The sequence below is a fragment of the Schistocerca piceifrons genome, chromosome 5 (assembly GCF_021461385.2).
Source record: "Schistocerca piceifrons isolate TAMUIC-IGC-003096 chromosome 5, iqSchPice1.1, whole genome shotgun sequence".
NCBI classification, from domain to species: domain Eukaryota; kingdom Metazoa; phylum Arthropoda; class Insecta; order Orthoptera; family Acrididae; genus Schistocerca; species Schistocerca piceifrons.
Window position 1 is genome coordinate 437,209,327 of NC_060142.1, and position 27,559 is coordinate 437,236,885.

The following is a 27,559-nucleotide window of genomic DNA, read 5'->3' on the forward strand; positions in this document are numbered from 1 at the left end:
CCTGCCTCGGGCATGGATATGTGTGGTGCACTTAGGTTAGTTAGGTTTAAGTAGTCCTAAGTTCTAGGGGACTGATGACCTCAGATGTTAAGTCCCATAGTGCTCAGAGCCATATGAAACTTTTTTTTTTTTTTTAACAGGTTTAATGTTGTATTGCGGATTGTTATAAGCGGTGCTGACTTACCTCTTTTATTCCTTTCTGGATGTCTGCTGTTTAGATTAAATATATCTGGAAAAAGATTCTTGCGCAAGTGCGCGACTTGTCTTGTGATGCTGTTGGAAACATAATGTCATCCAAGCTGACCACACGGGTTGAGCAGTATAACATTTTCTTATTTCTATCCACATATCCCCATGATTAAGAAAGCCCCACCCTACCCTATATTCAGCAGAGACATTTCAAAAGCCGCTCAAGTCGACTGTTCGTAATGGGACTTGGAAATGGAAATGCGAAGAAACAGCCACAGCTAGAACAAGACCAGACAGGGCTCATTTGCCGATAGCAGGGACAGTCAAGCATTACAGAGGGTTATTGTAAAAAAAACGCATGAGCGCAATGGAAGGAATTACTCGTCAGTTCAAAAGTGTTGCCAGCAGTCCACCTGGCGTAATGACTGTGCGCTGGGAATAAAAAAGAGTAGGGTAAGACGGTCGAGCAGTAGAGAGTGCTAAGCGAGACTGCGTTTGTGTAAAGAGCATCGCCACAGGACCGTGGATGACTGGAAATGAATGATTTGGAGGAGCTGAATCACTTTAGGCCCCTGGCAGTAAGATGTAAGGGATTGGGTTTGGCGAATGTCTAGAGAATGTTATCTGCCATCATGTTTAGTGCCAACAGTGAAGTATGGAGGAGGTGGTGCAAAGGTACAGTGGTGGTTTTCATGGTTATGCTATGGTTCCCTTATTGAAATTAAGGAAACGCTAAATGCGGGAGAATATTGGGTACTATAAGTGTAGGAATTGTTCGGGGATGATGTTTATTTTTATTAGTATAACAGTGCATCCTGTCATATAGCAGCAACTGTGGGGCAATGGTTTGTGGACAACAACATTCCCAAAATGGACTGGCCCGCCGAGAGTCCAGGCCTGAACATAATGGAACACCTTTGGGATGAATTCCAAGTCAATTTCGCTCCAGACCCCAGCGTCCAACACCACTACCTTCTCCGGTTTCGGCTCTTGTGGAAGATTGGGCTGTCATGCCTTCTCAGAGAATAATACACCTCACTTAAGGTCTCCTCTGCAGAGTTCAAGCAGTCATACAGTTGAAACGTGGACACACTCCATATTAATGTCCAGAAACAGATGCCCATATACTTCTGATCAGATAGTGTACGTAAAGAAAGTATGTTTGTAAGTATCCTGGGCATTTATTAGATGTAAAAACGAAGGAAGGATTATTAGGGCGCAACGCTCCCTCAGAGACGAGGACATTAGGACATTAGATACGGAGCACAATTTCAGATAGGGGAAATATCGGGAGATGTGAAATAGAATTTGATCGTGTCCGATCATGTGACGCAGCCCGGCATTCGCCTCAAACAATTTTGGGAAATTACGCAATACCCGAATCCGTATGGCCAGACGGGGCTTTGAACTGCTGTCTTCGATTACGAGTCGGCTGTCGTACCACTGACTCGCACTGCTCTGTTCCATTGAAAGCAGTAAACGAAATTCTGCCTCTGACACAATGCACGTTATTAAATGCTGCCAATTACGGAGGCTTCATTCTTCATTTTTACGGATATTAAAGTCGTTGATTATAGCTATATTGAAACATTTCTTTCGTGTTGTCCTCGGCGTTTCCGCCGCGTCACAATAAGGTTCAGTCGCGGCTGCGGTCGGAATCCCGTTGTTCTGGGCGTTCGAGACGAATCCCAAGATTAGGCGGGGAAACGTTTGCTGGCGGATCGGATTTTAATGCTCAGCGCTACTATAACTCAATAAGAAAATGTATCTCCCCATTAAGTGGAGAAACATTTACTAGCGGAACGGATTTTAATGCTCAGTACTATTACAAATCAAAAAGAAAATGTTTTGAACCAGCTGACACGATCAAACTGGTCACTACTAAAAAACTTGTGATCGGTGTCCCGTAGCTATAAAGCTGCATTCGGGAGTGTTCGGGATACAACCAGCGGACTGAAAAACGCACACTGCTAGCAGTTCATCAGATGCCGCTGTCTCCTATCAACTTTTTGTGATAAAAAAGTAAATGAGCGTGTGGCATCGTTGGTCGTGAGGCCCCGTACGGGGAATTTCGGCCGCTAAGTGCAGGTCTTATTTCAATCGACGCTACATTGGGCGACTTGAGCGCAGGTGATGAGAATGAAATGATAATGAGGACAACATAACAGACAGTCCACGAGTGGAGAAAATCTGCAACACGGCAGGGAATCGAACCCAAGCCCGATGCACGGGAGGCAAGCACGTTACCAGCCAACTAATCAGGCGGATTCTTATAATTATACCCACAAAGACAAAAACTGAAATACAGATCAAAATTAGTTGGTCAAAAGACACACAACACTAACAGAGTTCAACTTGCGGCGAAACAAGCGCTGTATCATTTGAGAGATACAGGGGTGAGCGAGTGTGCCGGGAATTATCCCAATTCACTGCTATTAATTGCGCGCCTGTGCGTAACATACAAAGTATTGCGCCATAATCTAAGAATGAAAATTAAAAATTCAGGTTGCTTTTACAAACTTTGTCAACATACTCTTAAAATTATTAAAATTCTGGGTGATCAGATGAATATGTATCCATAATGTTGTGGCGTAACAAGACAGCCACGCCACTCGGAAGTAGCCGAAAGGCACGCGTTACACTCACGCAGACTAGAGATAGGTCTGTAACAGGATACGTAATGAATGCTATAAAGAAAAGTACGTAACTCCTGGAATACTTAACTTTAATCCATCCTTGTGGTACATCGCTCTTTACGATACAAGTGAGACTCTTTAGATACAAGCTATGTAAGGCTAATGGCGCCTTGCTAGGTCGTAGCCATTGACTTAACTGAAGGCTATTCTAACTATCTGCTCTGCAAATGAGCGAGGCTTCGTCAGTGTGCATCGCTAGCTACGTCGTCCGTACAACTGGGGCGAGTGCTAGTACGTCTCTCTAGACCTGCCGTGTGGTGGCGCTCGGTCTGCTATCACTGAAAGTGGCGACACGCGGGTCCGACATGTACTAATGGACCGCGGCCGATTTAAAGCTACCACCTAGCAAGTGTGGTGTCTGGCGGTGACACCACACATAAATACAACGTTTTAAATAAAAAACAAGTGGCGCTAAATAATAAAGACAGAAAGCTAAAGATTGTCCAGAATATGCATATGTATGTCGCAATCAACAAGTCTCAACTTGATAGGAGCAATATTTTGGTCAAAATCAGCGTTTTTACGAAATATAGAAGACGCTAAATATTAGACTCAGAAATTTGAAAATTCTTATGAAGCTTCAGTTTGAAAAAAAAATTAACAATGTAACATCATTAAGCTACCTCTAATAGCTTTCAAGTAATTTACTAAAAACTAAATCTGGAACAAAAACGTCCTTATTTGTAATAGATTAAGTATCAGTTATATTAATGATAGAAAGTCCAGTTCACAGCACTTGATTACATCCATTAAATGGTGAAGTGATAGCAACTTTCAAGACCTTAATGTAAATAAAGGCCTTTTAAAGAAGTAGCTCAGAGTTCATGTTCTATTGTCAGTTTCGTCTACAATTTTAGCTGGCAAAGTTTAAATGCAGTCGAGCTCAAACTTTTTCTGTGATTAAAACCAACTTGACTCCACTCATATAAAAAATATGAATTTTATAAATTGATTTATGATCGAGTTACTAAAATATATGTACCTGAGAAAGCGTCCATTTAGATGCTGCTACCATTGGCATACAGCAGATGACGGCAGATGTTCTCTTTGGCCGTCCGCTGCTCTCAAATACAGATAGGGCCTGAGTAGTAATGACACACACTCAACTACCAATCGGTCCGCGTCAGTTAAACGCCGGCTTACGCCTGCCTCGGATGACGTCACAGACGGCCTGCTGCTAAACGCATGTTTTCGGTACACATAGGAAGTGAACTCGCGAGGACTGTACATCTTCCTGGATTCTTTAGATTTCCCGGAAGTAACTGTTTGTGTGCCGCCCGTAATGTTAATGAAACTTCGTGGCTGGTGGTGATATTATTTTCCTCTTTTGTGGCGAGCAATTAATTCTGATTACTAGTGGTCAGGGCGAAAGACCATTTAATGGAAACTTACCGAAGAGGTCGCCTCTGAACTGCTTATAGTGCTGTTTATGATGGAGATATTATTATTATTATTGTTATCAGGAATTTTACTATGTTCCGCGTCTGAAGATTTATTGAATATGTGAATCAGTTACAGCTCAAAACTTTTATTTACAATCATAATACCTGATCCCGCTGAGTAAACAGTGAGTAGAAGCATTTCTTCCAGTGAGCACAAGAAGAATGTCGACTTGCAGATTGGAAACTGTGGTCAGTATGTTCTCTATCGCTTTCTGGCTGACCGCAAAAATAGTTTTCAGGCAATAATAAAAGGCAGCGAGCAATAATTCTTATTCCAGCCGCCGCCCCACAAAGTTTCTTATAGAAACAAATATAATTTCATTAGATCGTTCCAAGTCCATCTTGTTCATGAGACACCACCTCCATCAAGTCTCTGCTTCCATAATCTGATATAAAGCTTCTTTCTTCGGAGCACATGCGTGCTCACCAAACCGCAACATCCGCCTAGATAACCAGAAAAAGATCAATTTAAAGTCTGTACCTGCACACAAAAGTTACCTTATGGAACATGAAGATTAGATCAATCTCAATAAGGTATATACAACACAATTAACACATCACCCACAACGGCCAAACGCCCGCAACTCGCCTTCTACACTTATGACAACTGCCAGCAGTTGCCTCAATTTGGGAATCACCGAGGAGCTCCAAGAATAGCCGATAAGCCCATGGGTCTCCATTCGTATTGTTGGCTCTAGTAGATATTTTACTACTACCCGATTAACCTTTAGTGTATATTTATTTTTCCGTTGAGTTAAAACTTCTTTTAATACTTTTCACCAATTTTGCTAGGTCGACATATCGTATGAAACTGTCCTAATGTTTCTTGACACATTCTTCCATTGTCAAATTAACGCCAGAAATGCCTTTCCTTGAGCCAGAAGGAGGTATTCTTTGATTATTTCAGGGCTCAAATCTTGGATTATAAGTGGAGAATAACGATGTCACTTGGTTGGTAAGCCGAGACTTCACCACATAAATTCTCCTGGAGAGATTTGTGAATGTCAGTGGAGGAATGGCAGCCCATTCTCCCTGAGGACCCGCAACAGAGAGACGGTAGTGATGGTGGACACTGGGGCCTGGAGTGAACTCGGTGTTCTAACTCATCCCAAATGTCTCCCAGAGTGTTCAGGTCGGGACTCTGGGAAGGCCAATCCATTTCAGGAATGTTACTATCCACAAACCATTGACTCACAGATGCTACTTTATGACAGGGTGCATTGTCATGCTGATAGAAACAATAATCATCTCTAAACTGTTCTTCTACTGTAAGCAATACAAAATGTTGCAAAACATGTTCACATCCTTACGCATTTAACGTTATCTTAACCGCAATAAGGGTACCGTACTCCAACCACGAAAAATGTCCCCAAAGGGTAAAAACAGCTCCTCCGAATTTGCACTGTACGTGTCCTGGTGGTACTACACACGACAGCAGCTAACGTCCTCCACCAATTTTCCTAGCCCAAATCCTTCCATCGGATTTACCACAGGGTACAGCTTGGTTCAAGCAAAAATCAAGGGAGATAGATCAGCTATGTTTGAATTGAATAAAGATTTTCAGAAATTAGCTAGAAGAGATAAAAATATATTCATTAATGAACAGTGCAAGGAAGTTGAAGATAGTAACGTAATGGGGAAGACAAGAGATCTTTATATGAAAATTGGAGAAATTAAAGGAAAATTCCAGGCAAAAATTGGAATGATAAAAGATAGAAACGGGAAAGATCTGAGTGAAGCAGAGGATGTTAAGGAAAGATGGGCAGAATATGTAGAAGACCTATACAAGAAAGAACTGCATCATGACAGGGCTCCTACTGCTGATGTTAATGTTAATTTAGAACTAGAGCCAGATATTTTGGAGAGCGAAATCCTGTGGGCCCTTGAAAATATGGCTGATAACAAAACTAGTGGACATGATGAAATACCAGCAGAATTGTTTAAAGTCATTGGAAAGGATGCTGTGAAAGTGCCGCACTCAATATGTCAAAAAATATGGATCACGCAGCAGTGGCCAGAAGACTGGAAAAGATCAGTATTCATCCCCATTCCAAAGAAGAAAAGTTCTAAAGAATGCTCAGATTACCGAACAATCGCACTTATTTCACATGCTAGCAAAGTTATGTTGAAAATCTTACAAAATAGACTTCGCCAATATCTAGATCGAGAGCTGCCAGAAGAACAAGCTGGATTTAGGAAAGGAAGAGGAACTAGAGATCAAATTGCTAACATTCGGTGGATTATGGAAAAAGCGAGAGAATTCCAGAAAGATGTGTACCTCTGCTTTATTGACTACGCCAAAGCCTTTGACTGCGTCGATCACATCAAATTATGGAACGTACTGAAAAACATGGGTGTACCAGATCACCTCATTCATCTGATATGGAGTTTATACCTTGACCAAGAAGCCACGGTGAGAACTATGTATGGAACAACGAAATGGATAAAGATTCAGAAAGGGGTCCGGTAAGGCTGCATACTGTCACCGTACTTATTCAATCTGTATGCAGAACATGTCATGAGGAATGCGAGGCTAGATGAAGGAGAAACAGGAATTAAAATAGCTGGAATAAATGTAAACAACCTCAGGTACACGGAAGATACGATCCTGTTGGCAGAAAGTGAAGAAGAATTGAGAACACTCTTACTGAAGGTGAAAGACGAAAGTGAAAAGGCCGGTCTTATACTGAATGTGAAGAAAACGAAAATTATGGCAACTACACCTACCAATCCGTGGGATATAGCAGGAGAAATCATGGAGGTAGTGACCGCATTCAGTTATCTCGGTTCCCAGATCTCTGCTGACGGCGACTGCAGCCATGAAATCCGGAGACGCCTGTTGCTCGGTAGACAGGCGATGTCAAACCTTGACAAGGTTATAAGGTCCAGAGATATAACACTAGCAACAAAGATCCGTATTGTGAGGGCTATGGTCTTTCCAGTTGTGATGTATGGATGTGAGACCTGGACCATTAGAAAGGCTGAACGGCGAAGAATTGACTCCTTCGAATTGTGGTGTTGGAGGAAACTTCTTAGAGTTCCATGGACTGCAAAGAGAACCAAAAGATCAATATTGGAGCAAATTAAACCAGATTTCTCCCTGGAAGGTCTAATGTTAAAACAAAAGCTGACCTACTTTGGACACACAATGCGAAGGCATGCCTCGATGGAAAAAATTATTAATGCTGGGGAAGATTGAAAGAACTAGAAGAAGAGGACGTCAGAGGATGAGATGGATCGATGGCATCACAGAAGCAATGTGTTCCAACCTGGAAGGCCTACGGGAGAAAGTGCAAGACAGAAAAAAGTGGCGTGATTTGGTTCATGGGGTCACGAAGAGTCGGAACCGACTAAACGAATAGAGAAAGAGAGAGAGAGAGAGAGAGAGAGAGAGAGAGAGAGAGACAGCTTGGTTCATCAACCGTTCTCTGGCGTCGCTCTTTACACCACCTCAAGCTTAGAATTGACTACAGGAATGCGTGGCTTATGAGAAGCTGCTGGACCATTGTACTCTATTATTTTTAACTACCAGCGCAGACCGTTGTGGTAGCTAGACTGCTGGTATTACTTTGTAAGTCACGAGTAATTCCTTTTGCTGATTTCATGCGATTTTTTTACAACCAACCTCTTCAATGCTCGACGGTCAGTGTCATTCATTATGTGACGTCCGCCTGGTCTTGGTTTTAGATATTGTTGTTCTTCTATGGCTCCACTTCAGAATCACATCGTCAACAATCGACTTGGGCAGCTTTAGAGTACAGTGACTAGTCTACGTTCGAAGCCAGCGGGCCCTCCTGATCGACCCTTTCTGCTGTTCCTGCCTCTCTGCTGTCAACTTAACACTCCCCGCCTGCCGGTCCGCATCCTATGACGTCTAGTGGTCAACGGTGCATTACGTACAGGTATCTGGGTACTACTGATCTGATCGTATATTGAAAACAGCTTGTCAGCAAACACAAGACGTTAAGCTACTAGTAAAGTACATTTTAGGAGGAGGAGCATAAAGCATTTATTGGTGGCCAATTCCTTCTACGTCATTGATGAATTTCATAGCAGAACCAATGAAGTGCTAGTTATAAAGTACATCACATGATTTGAGTGCTCCATAATATCTGACTCTGGCAAAGTTTCAGTACAGTAAAGTGATCCGTGTGGGTAAGATTTAAAAAATGTTTTTGTTTTTGACGATATCAGAATAACAAAGTGTTTAGAGGGCTGCTACCATAGCAAAAGCCAATGAGAGAACGCGCTTGGTCGCACCTTCTGTTCCGTTCACTGTTGTTAAATCTGTCTGCTACTGCGGGTAGTGGCTACTGTAATCAGTTGTAGACGATGCTCGCGGCCGATGACATAGATAGTTGTGGTACATATCGTGGAGTGCTTTGTTTTACTGTGCACTGAACTTATTTTGCGCTGCAGAATGTCTGAAGCTTGCAGCGGAAGTATTCAAAAAACTGTGATCGCTAAACGGAAAGTTCAGCAACCTGCTCATGTTTTGCGTGGTCAGACATGTGAGTCTGTGTACTCCGTGCGAGCCTCTTACGAACGCAGTCTACAGAACTGCAACCGCTTCGAAGATACATGAAAACGCTGTCGTCAAAGTTTGTAAGGAAGATACTGTGCGGAAGGGGGCGAGTCTGGTTTGTCTAGAGTACGGACACCCGGTAAGAGGACTGAATCAAGAGTAACGAACTTGCACTCTTTTCAGCAACATGGTGTTCGTAGCCACACACACACATAAAAAAAAGTTTTGCATCTCCGTGGTTCCCAGGACCCCTGAAGATAGACGTTGACTGTGGATATTTTATCACAAACACAATCCTTTTGAATGTTCAGAGATGTCACTAAAACCGCCCAAAGATGTAAACAACCATACATGAGCAGCGCCTATTAGACGAAGGGGATCCGACAGCCGATCAGTTCTAGTTATTCCACCACGAAGCAGGTACACGGCTCGTGTTGTCTGTAGTTCAACCATGCCTAGACGATCAATACCGCTGATCGATCGCGTCCGCATTGTTACTTTGTGCCAGGAAGGGCTCTCAACAAAGGAAGTTCCAGACGTCTCGGAGTGAACCAAAGTGATGTTATTCTGACATGGAGGAAATACAGAGATACAGGAACTGTCGATGGCATACCCCGCTCAGGCCGCCCAAGGGCTACTACTGCAGTGGATGACCGCTACCTACGGATTATGGCTCAGAGGAACCCTGACAGCAATGCCACCATGTTGAATAATACATTTCGTGCAACCACAGGACGTAGTGTTACGACTCAAAATGTTCAAATGTGTGTAAATTCCTAAGGGACCAAACTGCTTAGGTCATCGGTCCCTAGACTCACACACTACTTAAACTAACTTAAACTAACTTATGCTAAGAACAACACACACACCCATGCCCGAGGGAGGACTCGAACCTCCGGCGGGGTTATAACTGAAACTGTGCGCAATAGGCTGCATTATGTGCAACTTCACTACCGACGTCCACGGCGAGGTCCATCTTTGCAACCACACCGTGCAGCACGGTGCGGATGGGCCCAACAACATGCCGAATGGACCACTCAGGATTGGCATCACGCTCTTGAGACGCTCTGCAGCTCGCATTGGTGCTCTTTGTAGGCTTCCGTCCCCTGTTGGAGACCAGACGGTATCGTTTAGTTGGCATGGTTGCGGTTGTTTGTCTTCTTCTTGTGTTGACTGGTGCCACTCGGTTTCGCAAGCGTTATCTGTCCACTAGTGGCAATATGTGGTAACTGTTGTCCTATCTTTGGGGCGAAGTCGCTGTTTTGCCGGGTCGTGTGAGTGTGAGTGTGCGAGTTCGGTTGGGGACTCAGAAGGAGCCAGGTCCACGCAGCGCGGGAACACGCCGGGACCGCTTGCGGCACTCAATGTTTGCCAGATGGCAGAGATGTGGTCACGAGGTTGCACGACCTCGTCGTAAACCGCAGCAAGCTTTAAGTGTTGCTCTTCGTAGTGTCACCGAGTCGAAGAGCAGTGAGTGGAGTGTTTTCTACTCTGGTGGTAGTGGTTACTTTCTCGTTCTGGGCGCTCTAAACACAGTATTCTGGGAACGTAATGCAGACCGCCGGTTCCGGCTTTGGCGTATTGTTCCATCGTTGAATTTGGTTTATCGGACGTCAGGTGGCTTGAGCAAGAGTATTATTAATCATTCGTTAGACTGCCACTAGTCCGAGTTTCCATCTTGTGAAGTGAATGCAACTTTTGGCTGCCTATCTCATTACTCGCGAAATTGTTTGTTGCCAGACCTTCTCAGAGGTCGATTCCTGGTGCACTCTCTGGATCAGTTGCTTGTTTTTTTAATTAACTTTGCTATTGCATTTGCTGTTTTACAGCAGGTTTCAATTTGTTTTTAATTTATTGTCATGCTTGCCGTGTAAAGCCTTCAGCCGTGATTGTCGTCGCTTGCCTTAAAATTCTAATTTCGTACTGGAAGCCTTTAAAACCTTATTTACTGCCATTCCTGGCGTCTGATCTCGTCTGCTGTGTTTGTGGCAACTTACATTTAATATTTCAATATCTGTAATTTGTAGTTGCAGCGTGTTGTAAACAGTTCTTAATTTATTGCCGTTCCTGGCGTGTAAGACCTTCTGCCCGAATCACAGTGGCTTGCTTTTAAAAGATTATCTGTTGTATCTATGTTTAATGGTGATTTACTAAATCGTAGCTCACTGAAAACACTATTATGTACACAACTGTTTATTCCTTCATTAATAATGTGTAGTATTTTTTTATTTATTGTTGAGTCTGGAATTAGCCGGCCGTTGTGACCGAGCAGCTCTAGGCGCTTCAGTCTGGAACCGCGCGACCTCTACGGTCGCAGGTTCGAATCCTGCCTCGGGCATGGATGTGTGTGATATCCTTAGTTTAGTTAGGTTTAAGTAGTTCTAAGTTCTAGGGGACTGATGACCTCACATGTTAAGTCCCATAGTGCTCAGAGACATTCGAACCATTTTTTTGAGTCTGGAATTATTGGTTAATAAATTGTGTGTAACTGTAAAAGGCAAACAATAGTAACTGATTACGACCCCGTCCACAATCGTAACCGAAACCTACCTTCCCTTTTCTCCCAGGTTTCAGTTCTCTTCACCGATGAGTGTCGAACATGCCTTCAACTAGACAATGGTCGGAGACATGTTTGGAGGCAACCCGGTCAGGCTGAACGCCTTAGACACACTGCCCAGCGAGTGCAGCAGGGTGGAGGTTCCCTGCTGTTTTGAGGAGGCATTATGTGGGGCCGACGTACGCCGCTGGTGGTCATGGAAGGCGCCGTAACGACTGTACGATACGTGAATGCCATCCTCCGATCGATAGTGCAACCATATCGGCAGCATACTGGCGAGGAATTCGTCTTCATGAACGACAATTCGCGCCCCCATCGCCCAAATCTTGTGAATGACTTCCTTCAGGATAACGACATCGCTCGACTAGGGTGGCTAGCATGTTTTCCAGACATGAACCCTATCGAACATGCCTGGGATGTATTGAAAAGGGCTGTTTATGGACGACGTGACCCGCCAACCACTCTGACGGATCTACGCCGAATCGCCGTTGAGATGTGGGACAATCTGGAACAAGAGTGCCTTGATGAACTTGTGGATAGTATGCCACGACGAGTACAGGCATGCATCAATGCAAGAGGACGTTCTAATGGGTATTAGAGGTACCGGTGTGTACAGCAATCTGGACCACCACCTTTGAAGGTCTCGCTGTATTGTGGTGCATCATCAATGTGTGGTTTTCGTGAACAATAAAAAGGGCGGAAATGATGTTTATGTTGATCTCTATGCCAATTTTCTGTACAGTTTCAGGAATTCTAGGAGCCGACGTGATGCAAAACTTTTTTTGGTGTGTGAACATTAATATTACGAGAGAAAAGAGTATCCAATTATAGAAAAACAGTGCGTTGCTCCTGGCGTGGTGGAGTTATTCAGCAGCAGCAAGTCTTCTTTCTTAACGGTTGTCAGAGCCCTCGGTTTGTGATACAAGAAAGGTTAATGGACTAAAAATAATAATGGAGAGAAGTGACATCATAGTGTGGCGTTGTCGATTTTTAAGAAACCTGGATAAACGCCGGTCATTCCGTCAGAAAAGGGTGGATAGATGATAGCATATGTTGAAGTTCTGCTGTTCCCATTGGAAAGGGCGTAAGGATTATTGTCTTGAATGCTGGAACTGATTTCGTACTTAACTGTATCCTCGTGTACAAATCGAGGAAAACAACCGACTACCACGAGGAGATGGATCACGACAGTTTTCTGAAGTGTTTCAAGGAGCATCATAGCATTCAGATACTAAAGATAAAGCTTCGAGGTTAGCAAGGTACACAGCCGACTTTGTTGAAAGGTTCAAAAACCATATTGTGAAAATTCTGGGTGTTTCATGAAACGCGAAGCTCTTGGAAACTGTGGAAAAACGCCACAATTTCAACAGTTGTTGTGGACGAGGTAGCTAAAGAACATGGCCACAGAGTCCTTAGACTTCCACCACTACCGCTACCTCAACACCATCGAAAATGTTTGGGCGGAGGTCAAACATTATGTGGTAACAAATAACAACTTCACTGTACCAAAAATTCAAAAATTGTTAGAGGAGCCAGTAGCGCAAATAGCGCCAGAGAAGAGGAGTAATGTTGTACACCACACAGATTTTGAGGGAGCATGCAAAGGTGGAATGAGTGTAGAAAGTAGTATTGAAAATACAGTTATGTTCTTAGGCAACTCAAGTGACACGAAGACAGTGATTCTGAACTAAGTGGTGTTTAATTTTTGCCGTAATTCGTCTTTTTTGTGTTTGTGTATCATACTTTTGACTGAATGATGTGTAATAAATCTCATCTCATTATTAAGGAATACCCCTCTGCACAAGTATGCACACTATAGTGACTGGTAAGTGCTTAATAACTTAATGTAAATATTTAAGTACTAATTTTCCTTTTAAATGCTTATCTTAGTGTTGTTAGTTATTGTATTTAAATGGTCTATTCAGACCCATCTTAGCATCCCTTTCGTATCGAACACTACGGCTGAACGTGAAGCGTTCTGATTTCAGCAAAAGACATTGCTCTTCCTGATGCTTTTGAAGACATTTACAAACAATAGAAACACAGTATCATTTTATACACAGGAGTGCGTTAATTAAGCGGCGAGTATATTACTCTCCTGTAAAGCGAACTCAATACCGCACGTTGAAAGGTGGCGTGAGAAGGTATTCAGTACGGAACTGCACAGCCGTTGCTGCTACGGCCATAATGGGGCACACGAACCGGCGAACCGACAATATTGCCACCATCCACGCCAAACTGCGCTCGCTGTCAATCATTTGTTGTTATCATCCGGGTACTGCAAAGCGTACTACTTATTTAATGCAATTTAGTATGTCTGTCGTAAGATTTTTAAATAAATGAAAAAATACAACGTGTGGCTATAAAATAACAGAACTGATGCTTTCACCGAGTAAGTACGCATGCGCCAAAGATGAACGACCAGTTGCTGCGAAACGTGAATCCTAAACAGTCGAATGCGGCATCTCTGATGTCTGCAGAGAAATCAATATGGTTATGGCCTCCGTTTGTTTAAGAGCTGTTGTTTTCTTTGTCGCAAAAATGATAAGTGTAATAATAGAGCAACGAACTGCCGTGAAGTTTCACATGAAACTTGGAAAAACTGCTACTGAAACGTATCTTTTACTAACATAAGTGTCTGGCGGAAACTGTTTATCACGTACAGTACGCGAGTTTTTGAGTGTTTCAAGCGTTTCCAAGACAGAAGAAAAGCCGTTGAGGCAGATTCACGCCCAGGCCGCCATTCAACGTCAAAAACGGATGAAAATGTCGATAAAGGGAGGTAAGTTGATTCGATCTGACCGTCGGTTGAGCAATCGAGCGAAGGAAACTGAAGTAATTGACAAAGAGTGAGTGTGGCAAATCTTACACCACCAATTTAACAAGATTAAAGTGTGTGCAAAACTGGTGGCGAAAATTCTGACGATCGAACAAAAATAAGGTCGTGTAAATGTTTGTACTGAAGCTATGAATACGACTGAAAATAATTATAATTTCTATGAAAGGGTCATAACATTTGACGAATCTTGGTTTTTCACTTGTCATCCAGAAACTACAGTGAGTCCAAAAAGTATTCGTCTAGCTGCATGTCTTTTAGGAAACAAATTCCGTGTAACATGAAAATAAATGTATGCAAAATCTAAAGAGCCAGTCATGTAAGAGGTACCGCGTAAGTTCTTTTTGTTGAAAAGCAAGGAAAGAAATGCATCCAAATCGACAGCAAGGTTAACAAAATAGAAAATATAATACAAGAGCTAGTTCATAAAGTATTCGTCCACCATCTGAACATGCCGAGTCTGCGCGCAGTGAATAAACTATGACGCTGGCCCACGGCACACACTAGAGTCAACCGCGCGCAGCCCCACTCTATCGCTTGTGTGTGATTCTGAAAGGCGCCGATACAGTGCAATTAGCACCATCGGCCGTAAGGGTAGTGAGACGACGCTGATCGAAAGGAAACTTATTCTGCGCTTACATAAAGAGTGCAAATCTTCTTACGAGATTGCTAAAGTAGTCGGTACACCTAGATCGACGGTTCAGTCGATAATAGATCTATTTTGCGCAACAAAATCACTAAGAAACTAACCATGTACCGGATGCCCTGACACTCTGACTGATGCAGACGTGAGATTTAAATGAAGAAGAAACCTAAAATCAGCGCTCCTAAGTTGGCTGGTGAGTTAGTCTAGGGGAAAGAAGGTATGTGCCAACACAATCAGAAATACCTTCAAAACGTATGGGTATCACGACCGGGTAGCGCGCAAGAAATTTTGGGTCAATGAACAGAATCGAAAGAAACGTCTTCATTTTACGATGCAACATAGATTCAAAAAAGAAGAGTTATGAAATAGATTAATTTTTTCTAATGAGAGTAAATATAACGTATTCACGTCGGATGGTAGGCGAAGGTGAATGCGGAGATGTTGCCACTCAATCTTGTGCCAACGGTTAAACACAGTGGTGGCTCCATGATGCTGTGGGGCTGTATGAGTGCTGCAGGTGTTGGAAAATTACATTTCATAGAAGGTACAATGGATCACCATATATATATCAACATTTTAAAGGACAATCTGAATCCTAGCGCCGAAAAATTGGATCTGCGAGGAAATTACATTTTTCACCAAGATAACGACCCAAATCATACGGATCTAAATACAATGCTGTGGCTCCTGTACAATACCCGAAAACGACTTAACACCGCTCCTCAGAGCCCAGACATTAATCCTATTGAACACCTTTGGAATGTACTGGAAGATAGCCTGAGGAGCAGACACAGTTCTAAAAAGAGAGACCTAAAAGAAGCACTTCAAGACGAATGTGAGAAAATTCCAGCTTCTCTGACGGCACACTTGGTCAAGTCGATGCCCAGACGATTACAAGCAGTAATAGCTGCAAAGGGAAACCGCACTAAATATTAATTTTCGTAACTGAAATAATATTTTCAGGTTGTAAATTTAAAAAAAAGCGTGGGCGAATACTTTTTGAAGTAGCCCTTGAATAAATTCTCCATTTTGTCAAATTTGTTATCGCTATGGAGGTAGTTATTTTCTTATCCATCAATAAAAATAACTTCCAAGGTTCGTTGCGTATGACTGGATGTTCACGTTTTATGTTCCCTTCCTTTCACGTGACATACACTTAGCTTTTTTAAAAAAATTACGACTATACGAATACTTTTTGGACTCACTGTAAGCGCCAGCCCATGCAATGGAAGGGCACAGCTTCACTGAGCGCTGAAAAAGCACGAATGAGCATATCAAGATTCAAAATGATGATTGTTTACATGGTTTTATTTTTTTCCATATCCACACTTTCGGGGCATCTCATTCGGAATATGTAGAATGAATAGAACAGGGTGCCTAATGTAAGCTAATATTTCGCCGTGGTGGGACTCACCGGCGGTGCCTATGGAGTTGATGTTGTCGCAGGAGACGGCCTTGGTGGGCACGTAGCCATTGCTGGCGGTGGGGGCGGAGGAGGCGTCCCTGGCGGGGCTGCCGCCGGCGCTGCTGCCCCCGCCGCTCAGGTCGGCCTCCGTGCAGCCCGACGCCGTGGAGGCGGCATCCTCCGCGTCCGACGCCGCTCCCGCCGCCACCCCCACCACGGAGGCGGCCAGCGAGCGCAGGCCGTCGTCGCGCACCAGGTGCGACGTGCTGCAGCTCTTGTACAGCGCCGCCGCGCTCACGTCCGACGCCGAGCCGGCCGCACTGCTGCATGCCGAGCCGCCGCGGAACGGGCTCACCTGAGGATGGACGCGCAGCTGTCAGCGAAACGCCGCCACGCAGCCTCACGCGCATGCAAAGCTGTGCTATTCATATAAGCTCTATATGAATCTTGGAGAATGATGTTTAACTACCCACAGATGGCGAGGCATTCCTTACTGAGAGAAATGTACACAGAGAAAAGAATCGTAACACCACAAAATACGTTTGTCTGATTAAGATGTTTAAGCGATTAAAATGGCTCTGAGCACTATGGGACTTAACATCTGTGGTCAACAGTCCCCTAGAACTTAGAACTACTTAAACCTAACTAAACTAATGACATCACACACATCCATGCCCGAGGCAGGATTCGAACCTGCGACCGTAGCAGCCGCGCGGCTCCGGACTGAACGTCTAGAACCGCTAGACCACCGCGGCCGGCTTTAAGCGATTAACATTGCAAGATCGCAGATTAATGTAAACGTGTGACAAGCCATTCCAATTGTGAAATCCTGAAATGCTGGTACATTAATAACCAGTACGACCGCCAGAATGGTGAATGCAAGCATGCAAACGTGCGTGGATTGTACTGTACTGGTATTAGATGTCAGTTTGTGGGATACAGTTTCATGCCTCTTGCACTTGGTCGGTCAAGGTAGGGCTGATGAGTGCTGTTTGTGGATGACACTACAGTTATCGTCCGATGATGTGCCATATTTGCTCGGCTGGAGACAGATCTGGCCAAGAAGACATGTCGATACTCAGTAGAGGACGTTTGGTTTCGATAACGGTATGTTGGCGAGCGTTATCCTATTAAAACATTCCCTGAAGTGCTGTTCATGAATGGCAGCGTAACAGGTCGAATCACCAGACTGACGTACAATTTTGCATACGAAATCACATTTTAGACCATAATTCCAAATGTATATCCATTGTGTCTAGAGTGCAGATGGGTTGATTTGCAGGCCCCCAATTGGGCTCTTTCTAACCAATACACGGTCTTCACTGGCTCCGAGGCAGAACCAGCTTTCATCAGAAATCGCAACGGATCTCCAACCTGTCCTCCAATGAGCTCTCGCTTGGCACCACCGAAGTCGCAAATGGCGGTGGTTTGGGGTCAGTGGAATGCACGCTGCAGGGCGCCTCGCTGAGCTGACCTTGAAGGAACCAATGTCTCACTGTAGTACCAAATACTACTCAAATTGCTGCTGCAGTTGCAGTACGATGCGTCAGAGCCATATGCCGACCACGTTGGTCTTCTCTGTAGTGCCACGTGGCCGTCTGGAGACTGGTCTTCTTACCACCGCACATTCTCATGACTGCCGCTGCCAACAGTCATGTACAGTGGCTGCAATCCTGCCAAGCCTTTCTGCAGTCTCGCAGAAGAAATATCGACCTTCTCGTAGCCCTGTTATACAGCTTCGTTCAATGACGTGCTGATAACGGCATCTTCCTCGTCTTTAAAGGTGTTCTAGAATAACATCAACTTACAACGTCGACCGTCAAAGGTAACTAACGCTCACGGCCGTTACAGCGTGTGCCGGCCGTGGTGGCGGAGCGGTTCTAGGCGCTACAGTCTGGACTCGCGCGACCGCTACGGTCGCAGGTTCGAATCCTGCCTCGGGTGTGGATGTATGTGATGTCCTTAGGTTAGTGAGGTTTAAGTATTTCTAATTTCTAGGGGACTGATGACTTCAGCAGTTAAGTCCCATAGAGCTCAGAGCCAATTGAACCATTTTTTCGTTACAGCGTGTATTTAAGGCAAATCTGATTTGCATCCACATAGTGGCGCGACTATCGCCACTGTTATGCGTCTGGTGCTAAATCTGAATAGATATCATCTTTCAGATGTAGAAACACCCCCATCAGTTTTGCTGATGCCGCAAAACTCCCTCTTGGTGTTGCAGTTTTTCTCGTCAGTGCTTTTGTATCAAAAATAGAACCTAATTTGAGAAAAAAGTGTCCGAGAATGGACGTTTGGAACACAACGATGTACGGAAGCGAATTATGGACATTAGGGAAACCGCAGTAGACCATAATCAAATCGATTGAGGCGTGGCACCGTAGAAGGATTTTGAAAATTAAGATAAAATACAAAATTAAGACGTTCTCTGCAGAATCAGCGAGGAAAGAAATAACTGGAAAATACTGACTGGACGAATGAACTGGATGATTGTGAGCCATTACTGCAATGTCTGAGGCTATCGATCCCAAAGAGGTTACTACGTGCCTACTATACAATGCTATCCGACCCTCCCTCCTTCCTCTCTCTCTCTCTCTCTCTCCCTTTATCTTTCTCTCTCGCTGAGATGTGTAGCGAGGACAGCGCACTGTCGTGAGCTATTGCGGTCGCTTTCGATAAGGTTGTATGTGGAACTGACTGGTTTCGGCCCGCTGTCGTGGGAGCGGACTGAAGAGGGCATAACTTGTAGCAGAGGCCGATGTGAACTTTCTTGCGAGTGAGCGGTTCAGTGGACTCAAAATTTCGGTAAAGGCCATTTGAGTTGGCCTTTTTTTTCTGGACCAGGAGTATATTGAAGCAGTGTCTGGACGGCGCTGTCTTGCAGAAATTTTGGTTTTGTCACAAAATTGAGTTTCTTATCTAAGGTTCCGACCCGCGTTCCCTATCGAGTCAAATGGTACTAGGTTGCGACCTAGAACAGAATATTGTGTCCCTATTGTTTCTGATCATCAAATTTCGTTTTGGTGTAAGTTGACTGTCTGTCTGATTGTCTAAGAGTAAAACTTTTTTCCCTGTTCTTGTTGTCGGCAGTAGTAGAGTTAACACTTTTATTTTATTGGTTATGCACGTTGATACGTATGTATTTTAGTGCATATTTAAACTAGTTCATCAAAGGTGACCACACATAACTGTTCTGTCAAAGCATTTAGAGTGCAGGTGGCGCCGTATATTAATTCAGTTGAAATTTTGTCCTTTTATTCATGTGCTGTGTCAGGATAATTATATATTTAAGAACGTAGAGTATGTAATTGAAAAGTGTTATTGAGGCTTAATTTTTTTGGTCTCCTTTCCCTATCATGGGACATCTACTGCACGTGTCTGAAAGAAAGATGTGCGCAGTGGGCTGGGTTCTACTATGTTGCAACCACACGTGTTTCTGACCATCAAATGGAATACCTTTTAATGAAGTGGCAGCATGTGTCTCAGATTAATTTAACTGTCATTTAAGTGTTTAATTACTCTGGTTTGTTGTCCTATCTTTGTTACTGTAAGATGTCTTTTTAGAACTAGGTGTAAAACTCTAGATCTTGTTGCTATTAATAACTTTTGTAAAGTGTTAGTTGTCCAAACTGACTCGAGCACGCTTCACATCCCATCCCCATGCTCACAGCTGTTGGATATCCGTTAAAGATATCAGAGAATGTCTTCTATGATGCTAGAGGGAGCTGTAGAATGCAAAAAAGTATACGGAAAGACAGATATTGCAATATGTTCAACATAATTGAAGATGAAAAAAATGGTTCAAATGGCTCTGAGCACTATGGGACTGAACTGCTGTGGTCATAAGTTCCCTATAACTTAGAACTACTTAAACCTAACTAACCTAAGGAAATCACACACATCCATGCCCGAGGCAGGATTCGAACCTGCGACCGTAGCGGTCGTGCGGTTCGAGACTGTAGCGCCTTTAACCGCTCGGCCGCTCCGGCCGGCGAAGATGATGTATATAAGTGCTGTGCTGACATGAAAACGTTGGCGCAGGGAATGAAATTGTGGCGGGTAACATGAAACCATTCAGAAAACTGATGATTAAAAAAAAAAAGAAAAAAGAAAGGTTATGTTTTGGTTGTTAAAGATGGGCACTAGCCCGAGTTGGGGAAAGATGAGGAAGAAAATCTGCCATACCCTGTCAAACAAACAACATGTGCTTAATACATTTTTTTATTTTGCTTTTGGAAAAAAGAAGTTATTTATGATGGTCAAAATAGCTGTTTCGTGTTTGATTGAGTGTCTCTTTGTTTCATATTCCCATGAACACTGGTACGACACGCTTCCGTAAATGACCGATTATTCAAAAAATCAATTATGTCTACTGTAGCCAGCGACTCAGATAGTGCGACTGTTTACTTGCTCCCTCAGCCGCCAGCGACAGTGAGCACAACTCAAGGGGTCGGAGACATGCCGTCCAACCGGCACCTCACCTCATGTGGTACTGTGCGCCGAGTTTGCTTCCTATACCGAAATGTTGAGAAAAAAACCGCTACAGCTTCGAAATCGTTCTTTGTTCTTGGGCACTACCGGTTTCAGTGCACTTACAGCTGTATCTTCAGATGCAAACTGCAGTCAAGTCATGACATACATTTTACGTGAAGACCCAAATTCATAGTCAGCCCTATGCAATAGATTATCCGCAAGAAAAGGCGAATGTTCTAAGGTAGTAAAATATGGTGAAGAACTCTCGCTAGTAAGACCGAACGTCAACGTGTAGGGGCGTACAGCCATTGTCACGTGGTATGTAAGTGACACTCCACCTGCTTAAAATATATTGCCACCGTAAAGAAGGTGTGTCGGAAACGGACTGCCGTGGAGGGGTTCCCATTAAAACCAGAAACAGAGATCGGCACCGACTCGGAAAGTGAAGACCAGAATTTCACGGCACTACTTCAGGGCTAATCAGTAATCCCTGGCATTCTGGTCTTCACTTTCCGCATCGGTGCCTACCTATGTTTCTGATTTAAAAGAGAGCCCCTCCGCTGCAGTCCGTTTCCGACATGCCTCTATTATGGCGCCAAAAGGCTTTTAGCAGTTGAACTTTCGCTTAAATACCACGTGATAGTGGTTATTTACGTGTCGACGTTCGGTTTAACGGGAGTGTTCTTCACGACATTTTGTTACTTTAGGATATTCGTCTTTTTTGCGGATAATGTGCTAGCCACGAACGGTGGCCTTCCTTCCCTGTCATGGAACATCTATTGCACGTGTTTGAGAGCAAGATGTGCGCAGTGGGCTGGGTTCCACTATGTTGGAACCACACGTGTTTCTGACCATCAAATGGAATATCTTTTAACGAAGTGGCAGTGTGTGTCTCAGAAACTCAACGTACGCTGGTGCACTTTAGTGAGACGACGCAAAAATGGGACTATTAACCCGTTATTGATTATGGCCACTTACGAGTTCACTCCACATCAATGTTGATTGTTTTTCACAGCTGCAGAGCAGGGATTCTCAACAGTTCGTTTAGACAAATAGCTAACGTTGTGTTTGAAAAAATAAAAAAAAATTACGAATTTGTATACGTTTATTTTCTGTCCTCAGAGTACTAAAAATTGAAAACTAAATCAGGAGAGGTATTTTGCCTTATTGGTAAAGCAGCCTCTGGGGTAATTACCGTGCACTGCTTGTTTCTCCTTCATATATTATAATGACAACTGGTTTTTCCTTTCGTTGTCAGAAGAGGTTAAGTCTATACTTGCACAGCCCATTAACTGGACACATTTTCCAGTTTTCAGGAGCACTTTTACTAGAATTTCATTAGGTTTCTATTTATTCTCCAATTTTAATTCATAAACTTTCTTGTTACACGCAAACTCACAAATTTACACTGGGGCTGTTCATTTTTCGCTGAATACCTTGTTGATCTCTTCATCACAGCACATTCTGATACACAAAAACGTATATTAAATGTAGGATTATTCATTAAGAAATATTATTAAAAGTGGAAACAAACCAACGACATCTTTTGTGGCTTATGGCATAATCATTGGAGGAGATGATTATGATGAACAAAATGATGATGATGAGTTATTTATGTAACCATATTAGCGGACTGGGCCAGTATGATTATCACCCGTAAGTACTATAGTTACTCCTGATTTTTACATGCAACACACTCGTCGTTTGTGCAGTGTGTGTGTGTGTGTGGGGGGGGGGGGGGGGAGAGGGGTGGTGAAGGCCCATATGCCAACCACTCGTGCTTTGTGCACTGCGAGTTCATTAGGCGGGAGATAATACTTATTACGAAAATACTTCAGAGACGGAAGCGCTGGAAAGTGCTTCTTTTGAACCAAATGAAGAAACTGTTACGTCAGCACGAGAAGAACAGAAGACAGCTGTTCCAAACTGAACACACATTATACAGAAATGAAGTTTGCCATAGCCAAACTGGGGAGTATGTGATGTGATTGATCAATACAAGTTTTATTTATTTTGATCGCAAATTATTATTCGGTTTACAGGGATAGACTTTTAGACAAATAACTTCAGATCTAGAAAGGATAGAAGGCAAAATTCTTAGCCATAATGTGTCTAATACACAAGGTGTCTGGATTATGCAATAATCAAATGTGAATATACCTTAAACAATTGGTCGTAGTTGGTAAAACATTTTGAGCAGTGGATAAGCACCATAGGTCATTACTAATAGACATGCGTAGCTCTATGCTGTCTTTAAACTGAAGTCAATTACTCTTCTACTAGCGTTTGCAAAGGCTAGCACAGTAACATGACTGAATTAATCATATAGTAAAGACATGCATGTGCAGGGTAATGTAATTGTAAGATAGTAGATGAAGTTGATGAAAGCGACGAGCATTTGCACATTTAAAAAAATGAGAGAATATTGTCAGGAACAAAGTTTTAATCTGCATCTTCTAATGCAGCTGCGACTGTTTGTGTACTATTCGATCTCTTGGTTGCACTTACCCTGAGCTGATTACCTGTGAATTTTGGTCATGAATTTTTCATATTACCTTTCATTCTCTTTTCTCCTTTTCCAATCTTTTAGACATATCCGTTCCCATTCAAAAGTAGTGTTTCTGGGGGAAAAAAAGACATATTGATTGAATGACGAAATTGTAATATTCCCCTTTGCGCATTTCGAGACTAAATTCTTGTTTTAGAAACTTCTAATAAAACGGAATGCGGTTTCCCTGTTTTTCATCTAAAACCATTAGCTTTCTTTTGGTTCCATTTTCGTGAATTATTTGACGTAGATATTAAGTTCTTGGACTTGCATGGTTTGGTGCTGTTTTGTTTCTATATTCGTGTTTGTTGCAAATAATGTGTTCTGTCTTTTTGAATAAATTCTGTTTCTTCCATTTGTTTTAGGAGCTCAATTATTTCTGGGCTGTTGTGATACTACCAGTCAAGAATGCAAGTTCATTTGGAAAAGTAAGGCAATCATCTTTAATTTTCCATTACCTCGGGCTACTATGACTAGATAATTAATTTTAAGGATTGATTTTTACTTGTCTATTTTTGGGCTCAAAGAACGTACTTGAGATGTTTCTACAACTTGCAAGAGTGGTTGAGATGAAAACCCTTTAGGTGACTGGCCTTCGTTGAAACTCGAGATCTATATAACTTTCCGTAGCACTGACAAAATTCTTCACGAAAGCAGGTGATCATATTATTCCTCAAGCAAAGGCATGGCGACACCAACTCTGTACCCTCGCTTGTTCAACTGCGCTCGATCCAGAGGGATGTCTTTCGAATTTCATAGTTGGAAGAAATTTACAGACGCTAGAAACATTTAATTAAGTTCATGAACGCGTAAAGAAGTTACAGATCAACTCTATGCGAAAATTTGATGGAGTTTAATAAAATATGAAATCTTCAGAATGCTGTTTTGTGAGGTACCATCACATTTGTGTGGCAAAAAACGACAAACACTGTCTAGAACTGCTGCATGAAAATAAGATGACGCGAAAAGTGTCACAGTGCGAATGGAATTCTCTTTGACCTCTACTATAAAAGTTTTACCGTATTTCCCTGACCTACGAATTCGCCATATCTGTACCTAACTGGATATTAGGAGTCAGCTTGATCGTCATCTATACTGCGTGTATTATCCCCCAAGAACTCTTCGGTTGCATAGAGAGATTGACAGGTGTCCCTGTCAGCGTGCTTTGTTTTATTTCTGTTTTTGTAAAGTGTTTGCGTAACATATCATTGTCTGGCCGCAGTATCAATTAACACAACTGCACGAAGGGTAGTTTGCGATATAATCGCAGTTATGAAAGACTTATATATATCAAAATCCGTGCCATCTTATGGTTCCGTACGAAATGATAAAGACGTTTGTTGGTAACAATAATGTAATTACCTTATTACTCTACAGGTCACTAAAATTACTACACCAAGAAGAAATACAGACGATAAACGGGTATTCATTGGACAAATATATTATACTAGAACTGACATGTGATTACATTTTCACGCAGTTTGGGTGCATAGATCCCGAGAAATCAGTACCCAGAACAACCACCTCTGGCCGTAATAACGACCTTGATATGCCTGGGCATTGAGTCAAACAGATCTTGGATGGCGTGTACAGGTACAGCTGCCCATGCAGTTTCAACAGGATACCACGGTTCATCAAGAGTAGTGACTGGCGTATTGTGACGAGCCAGTTGCTCGGCCACCATTGACCAGACGTTTTCAATTGGCGAGAGATCTGGAGAATGTGCTGGCCAGGGCAGCAGTCGAACGTTTTCTGTATCCAGAAAGGCCCGTACAGGACCTGCAACATGCGGTCGTGCATTATCCTGCTGAAATGTAGGGTTTCGCAGGCATCGAATGAAGGGTAGAGCCACTGGTCGTAACACATCTGAAATGTAACGTCCACTGTTCAAAGTGCCGTCATGCGAACAAGAGGTGACCGAGACGTGTAACCAATGGCACCCCATACCATCACGCCGGGTGATACGCCAGTATGGCGATGACGAATACACGCTTCCAATGTGCGTTCACCGCGATGTCGCCAAACACGTATGCGACCATCATGATGCTGTAAACATAACCTGGATTCATCCGAAAAAATGACGTTTTGCCATTCGTGCACCCATGTTCGTCGTTGAATAAAACATCGCAGGCGCTCCTGTCTGTGATGCAGCGTCAAGGGTAACTGCAGCCATGGTCTCCGAGCTGATAGTCCATACTGCTGCAAACGCCGTCGAACTGCTCGTGCAGATGTTGTTGTCTTGCAAACGTCGCCATCTGTTGACTCAGGGATTGAGAAGTGGCTGCACGATCCGTTACAGCCATGCGGATAAGATGCCTGTCATCTCGACTGCTAGTGATACGAGGCCGTTGGGATCCAGCACGGCGTTCCGTATTACCCTCCTGAACCCACCGATTCCATATTCTGCTGACAGTCATGGGATCTCGACCAATGCGAGCTGCAGTGTCGCGATACGATAAACGGTAATCGCGATACGCTACAATCCGACCTTTATCAAAGGCGGAAAATTGATGGTACGCATTTCTCCTCCTTACACGAGGCATCACAACAACGTTTGACCAGGCAACGCCGGTCCACTGCTGTTTGTATATGAGAAATCGGTTGGAAACTTTCCTCATGTCAGCACGTTGTAGGTGTCGCCACCGGCGCTAACGTTGTGTGAATGCTCTGAAAAGCTAATCATTTGCATATCACAGCATCTTCTTCCTGTCGGTTAAATTTCGCGTCTCTATCACGTCATCTTCGTGGTGTAGCAATTTTAATGGCCAGTAGTGTATATTACAGTCGTAACTAGTATGTAAATTTGTGAGAGACTCTTTTTGACAGGAGTACAGACTGGTTTTAGGTGAGCAGGAGTGGGGAAATGCTATCGATCATTTCACAACTCTTTTCATTTACACCGTCATGTTTATGTAGTTTGTTACAGATAGGTTACGGCTAAAAAAGGATTTTTTGTTAATATTCCGAGGCATAAATTTTTTTGTCGACAAAATGTCCTTTACGGACGTATTGGTGTCCGTCACACCACGTCGTCAACACATACGGTATTTTGCAGCTTCGTAAGAAAATGCTCTTCATGTACAAGATTTTTCACAATTCCTATTACAGGCTTTTAGATGCTGTAGAGACAGTTTTGTAGATAAGGTTTTGATAAGGGACCCATGTTAAGAAATGTACCGTTGGATGTAAAATAAGCTTGACGATCGGATCACTTCAAATCTTTTGTGTCGTCATATGTACACAGCGGGGAGAGTGAGTTCTGATCTATGTTTTAAACGTGCCCTTGGCATGGGCAATGTTTCGAGAAATCGTCGTCACTTTCTCCTCTACGAAAGGAAGTACGTCTTCTTCAAACGATGTGTGATGTCATAATTAAAACAGGAATTGACGTAGGGGAGATTTAAAGGTGATCTGATCTTCAAATTTATTGTATATCCAACAGTAAATTATGGAAATTGGTTCATCATGAAAACTTTATCCCCAAGAAGCCTTTAATAGGAACTGCGAAACACCATGCGTAACTGAGTGAGCTCCGGAGTACTTTCTTTCAGTCCCCACCACTTTGTTTCTCGCTGATCTTTTTTATTAACGTGTGTCAGTGAAATCAAATCCGCATGGGTATATTTGTAGGTGTCGACACCAGCGGCACCACATCACTGAAGACACGCAGCAAGTGAATTTCGAAACAGTGTTCACACACAAGTAGCGTGCTTGCATAGAAGCACATGGCTTGCAAACTGTACAGAGCAGGTGTATCTTTAGTTCAATGAGTCACTGTACGTTCTGCAAATGTCAACTAACAGACCACTGTATCTGCGTGTGGAAGCCGACTGAAGGGCACTAGTTTCTCAGCACTTGCTTTCCACGTAACCTCGCTTCAAGCGGCAATTCTCTCACTCACTTTCACGTGGGCGAGCACTTGCCGAGAGCGACCCGAATGGCGCATGGCTCTTCCTAGGAAATAGGGAAACAAGGCGGTTTTATTACAGCACTTCGAGCCTGCACACATTGCAACTACTCAGCCTATGTGCAAAATAAAATATGTATGGTCAGGCTGCTACGTCAGTAGGCGAGGTAGTATCGGTCATATCCGGCAAGTTCCGCCAAGCTATGCGAAGTTTATTCTGTCTCCGTCTTGCACAGGGTAGCCGAATGACGAACAGTGCAGTGCTAACTTGAGCCCTGTAATTTAGTGCTGTTTGGCTAACCTTCTAACGACGTAAGAAAGCTATCTTGGTCGTT

At 43.3% G+C, this 27,559-nt stretch overlaps 1 protein-coding gene across 1 annotated transcript in view; it reads right to left on the reverse strand.

Moving 5' to 3' along the window:
• Window positions 1-27,559, reverse strand: part of LOC124799063 (proline-rich protein 36-like) — a 488,916-nt gene that overhangs the window by 150,563 nt on the left and 310,794 nt on the right. The window contains exon 4 of the mRNA XM_047262601.1: window positions 16,306-16,651. Within this exon, the coding sequence (XP_047118557.1) occupies window positions 16,306-16,651 (346 nt within the window). The remainder of the gene's footprint in view (window positions 1-16,305; window positions 16,652-27,559) is intronic.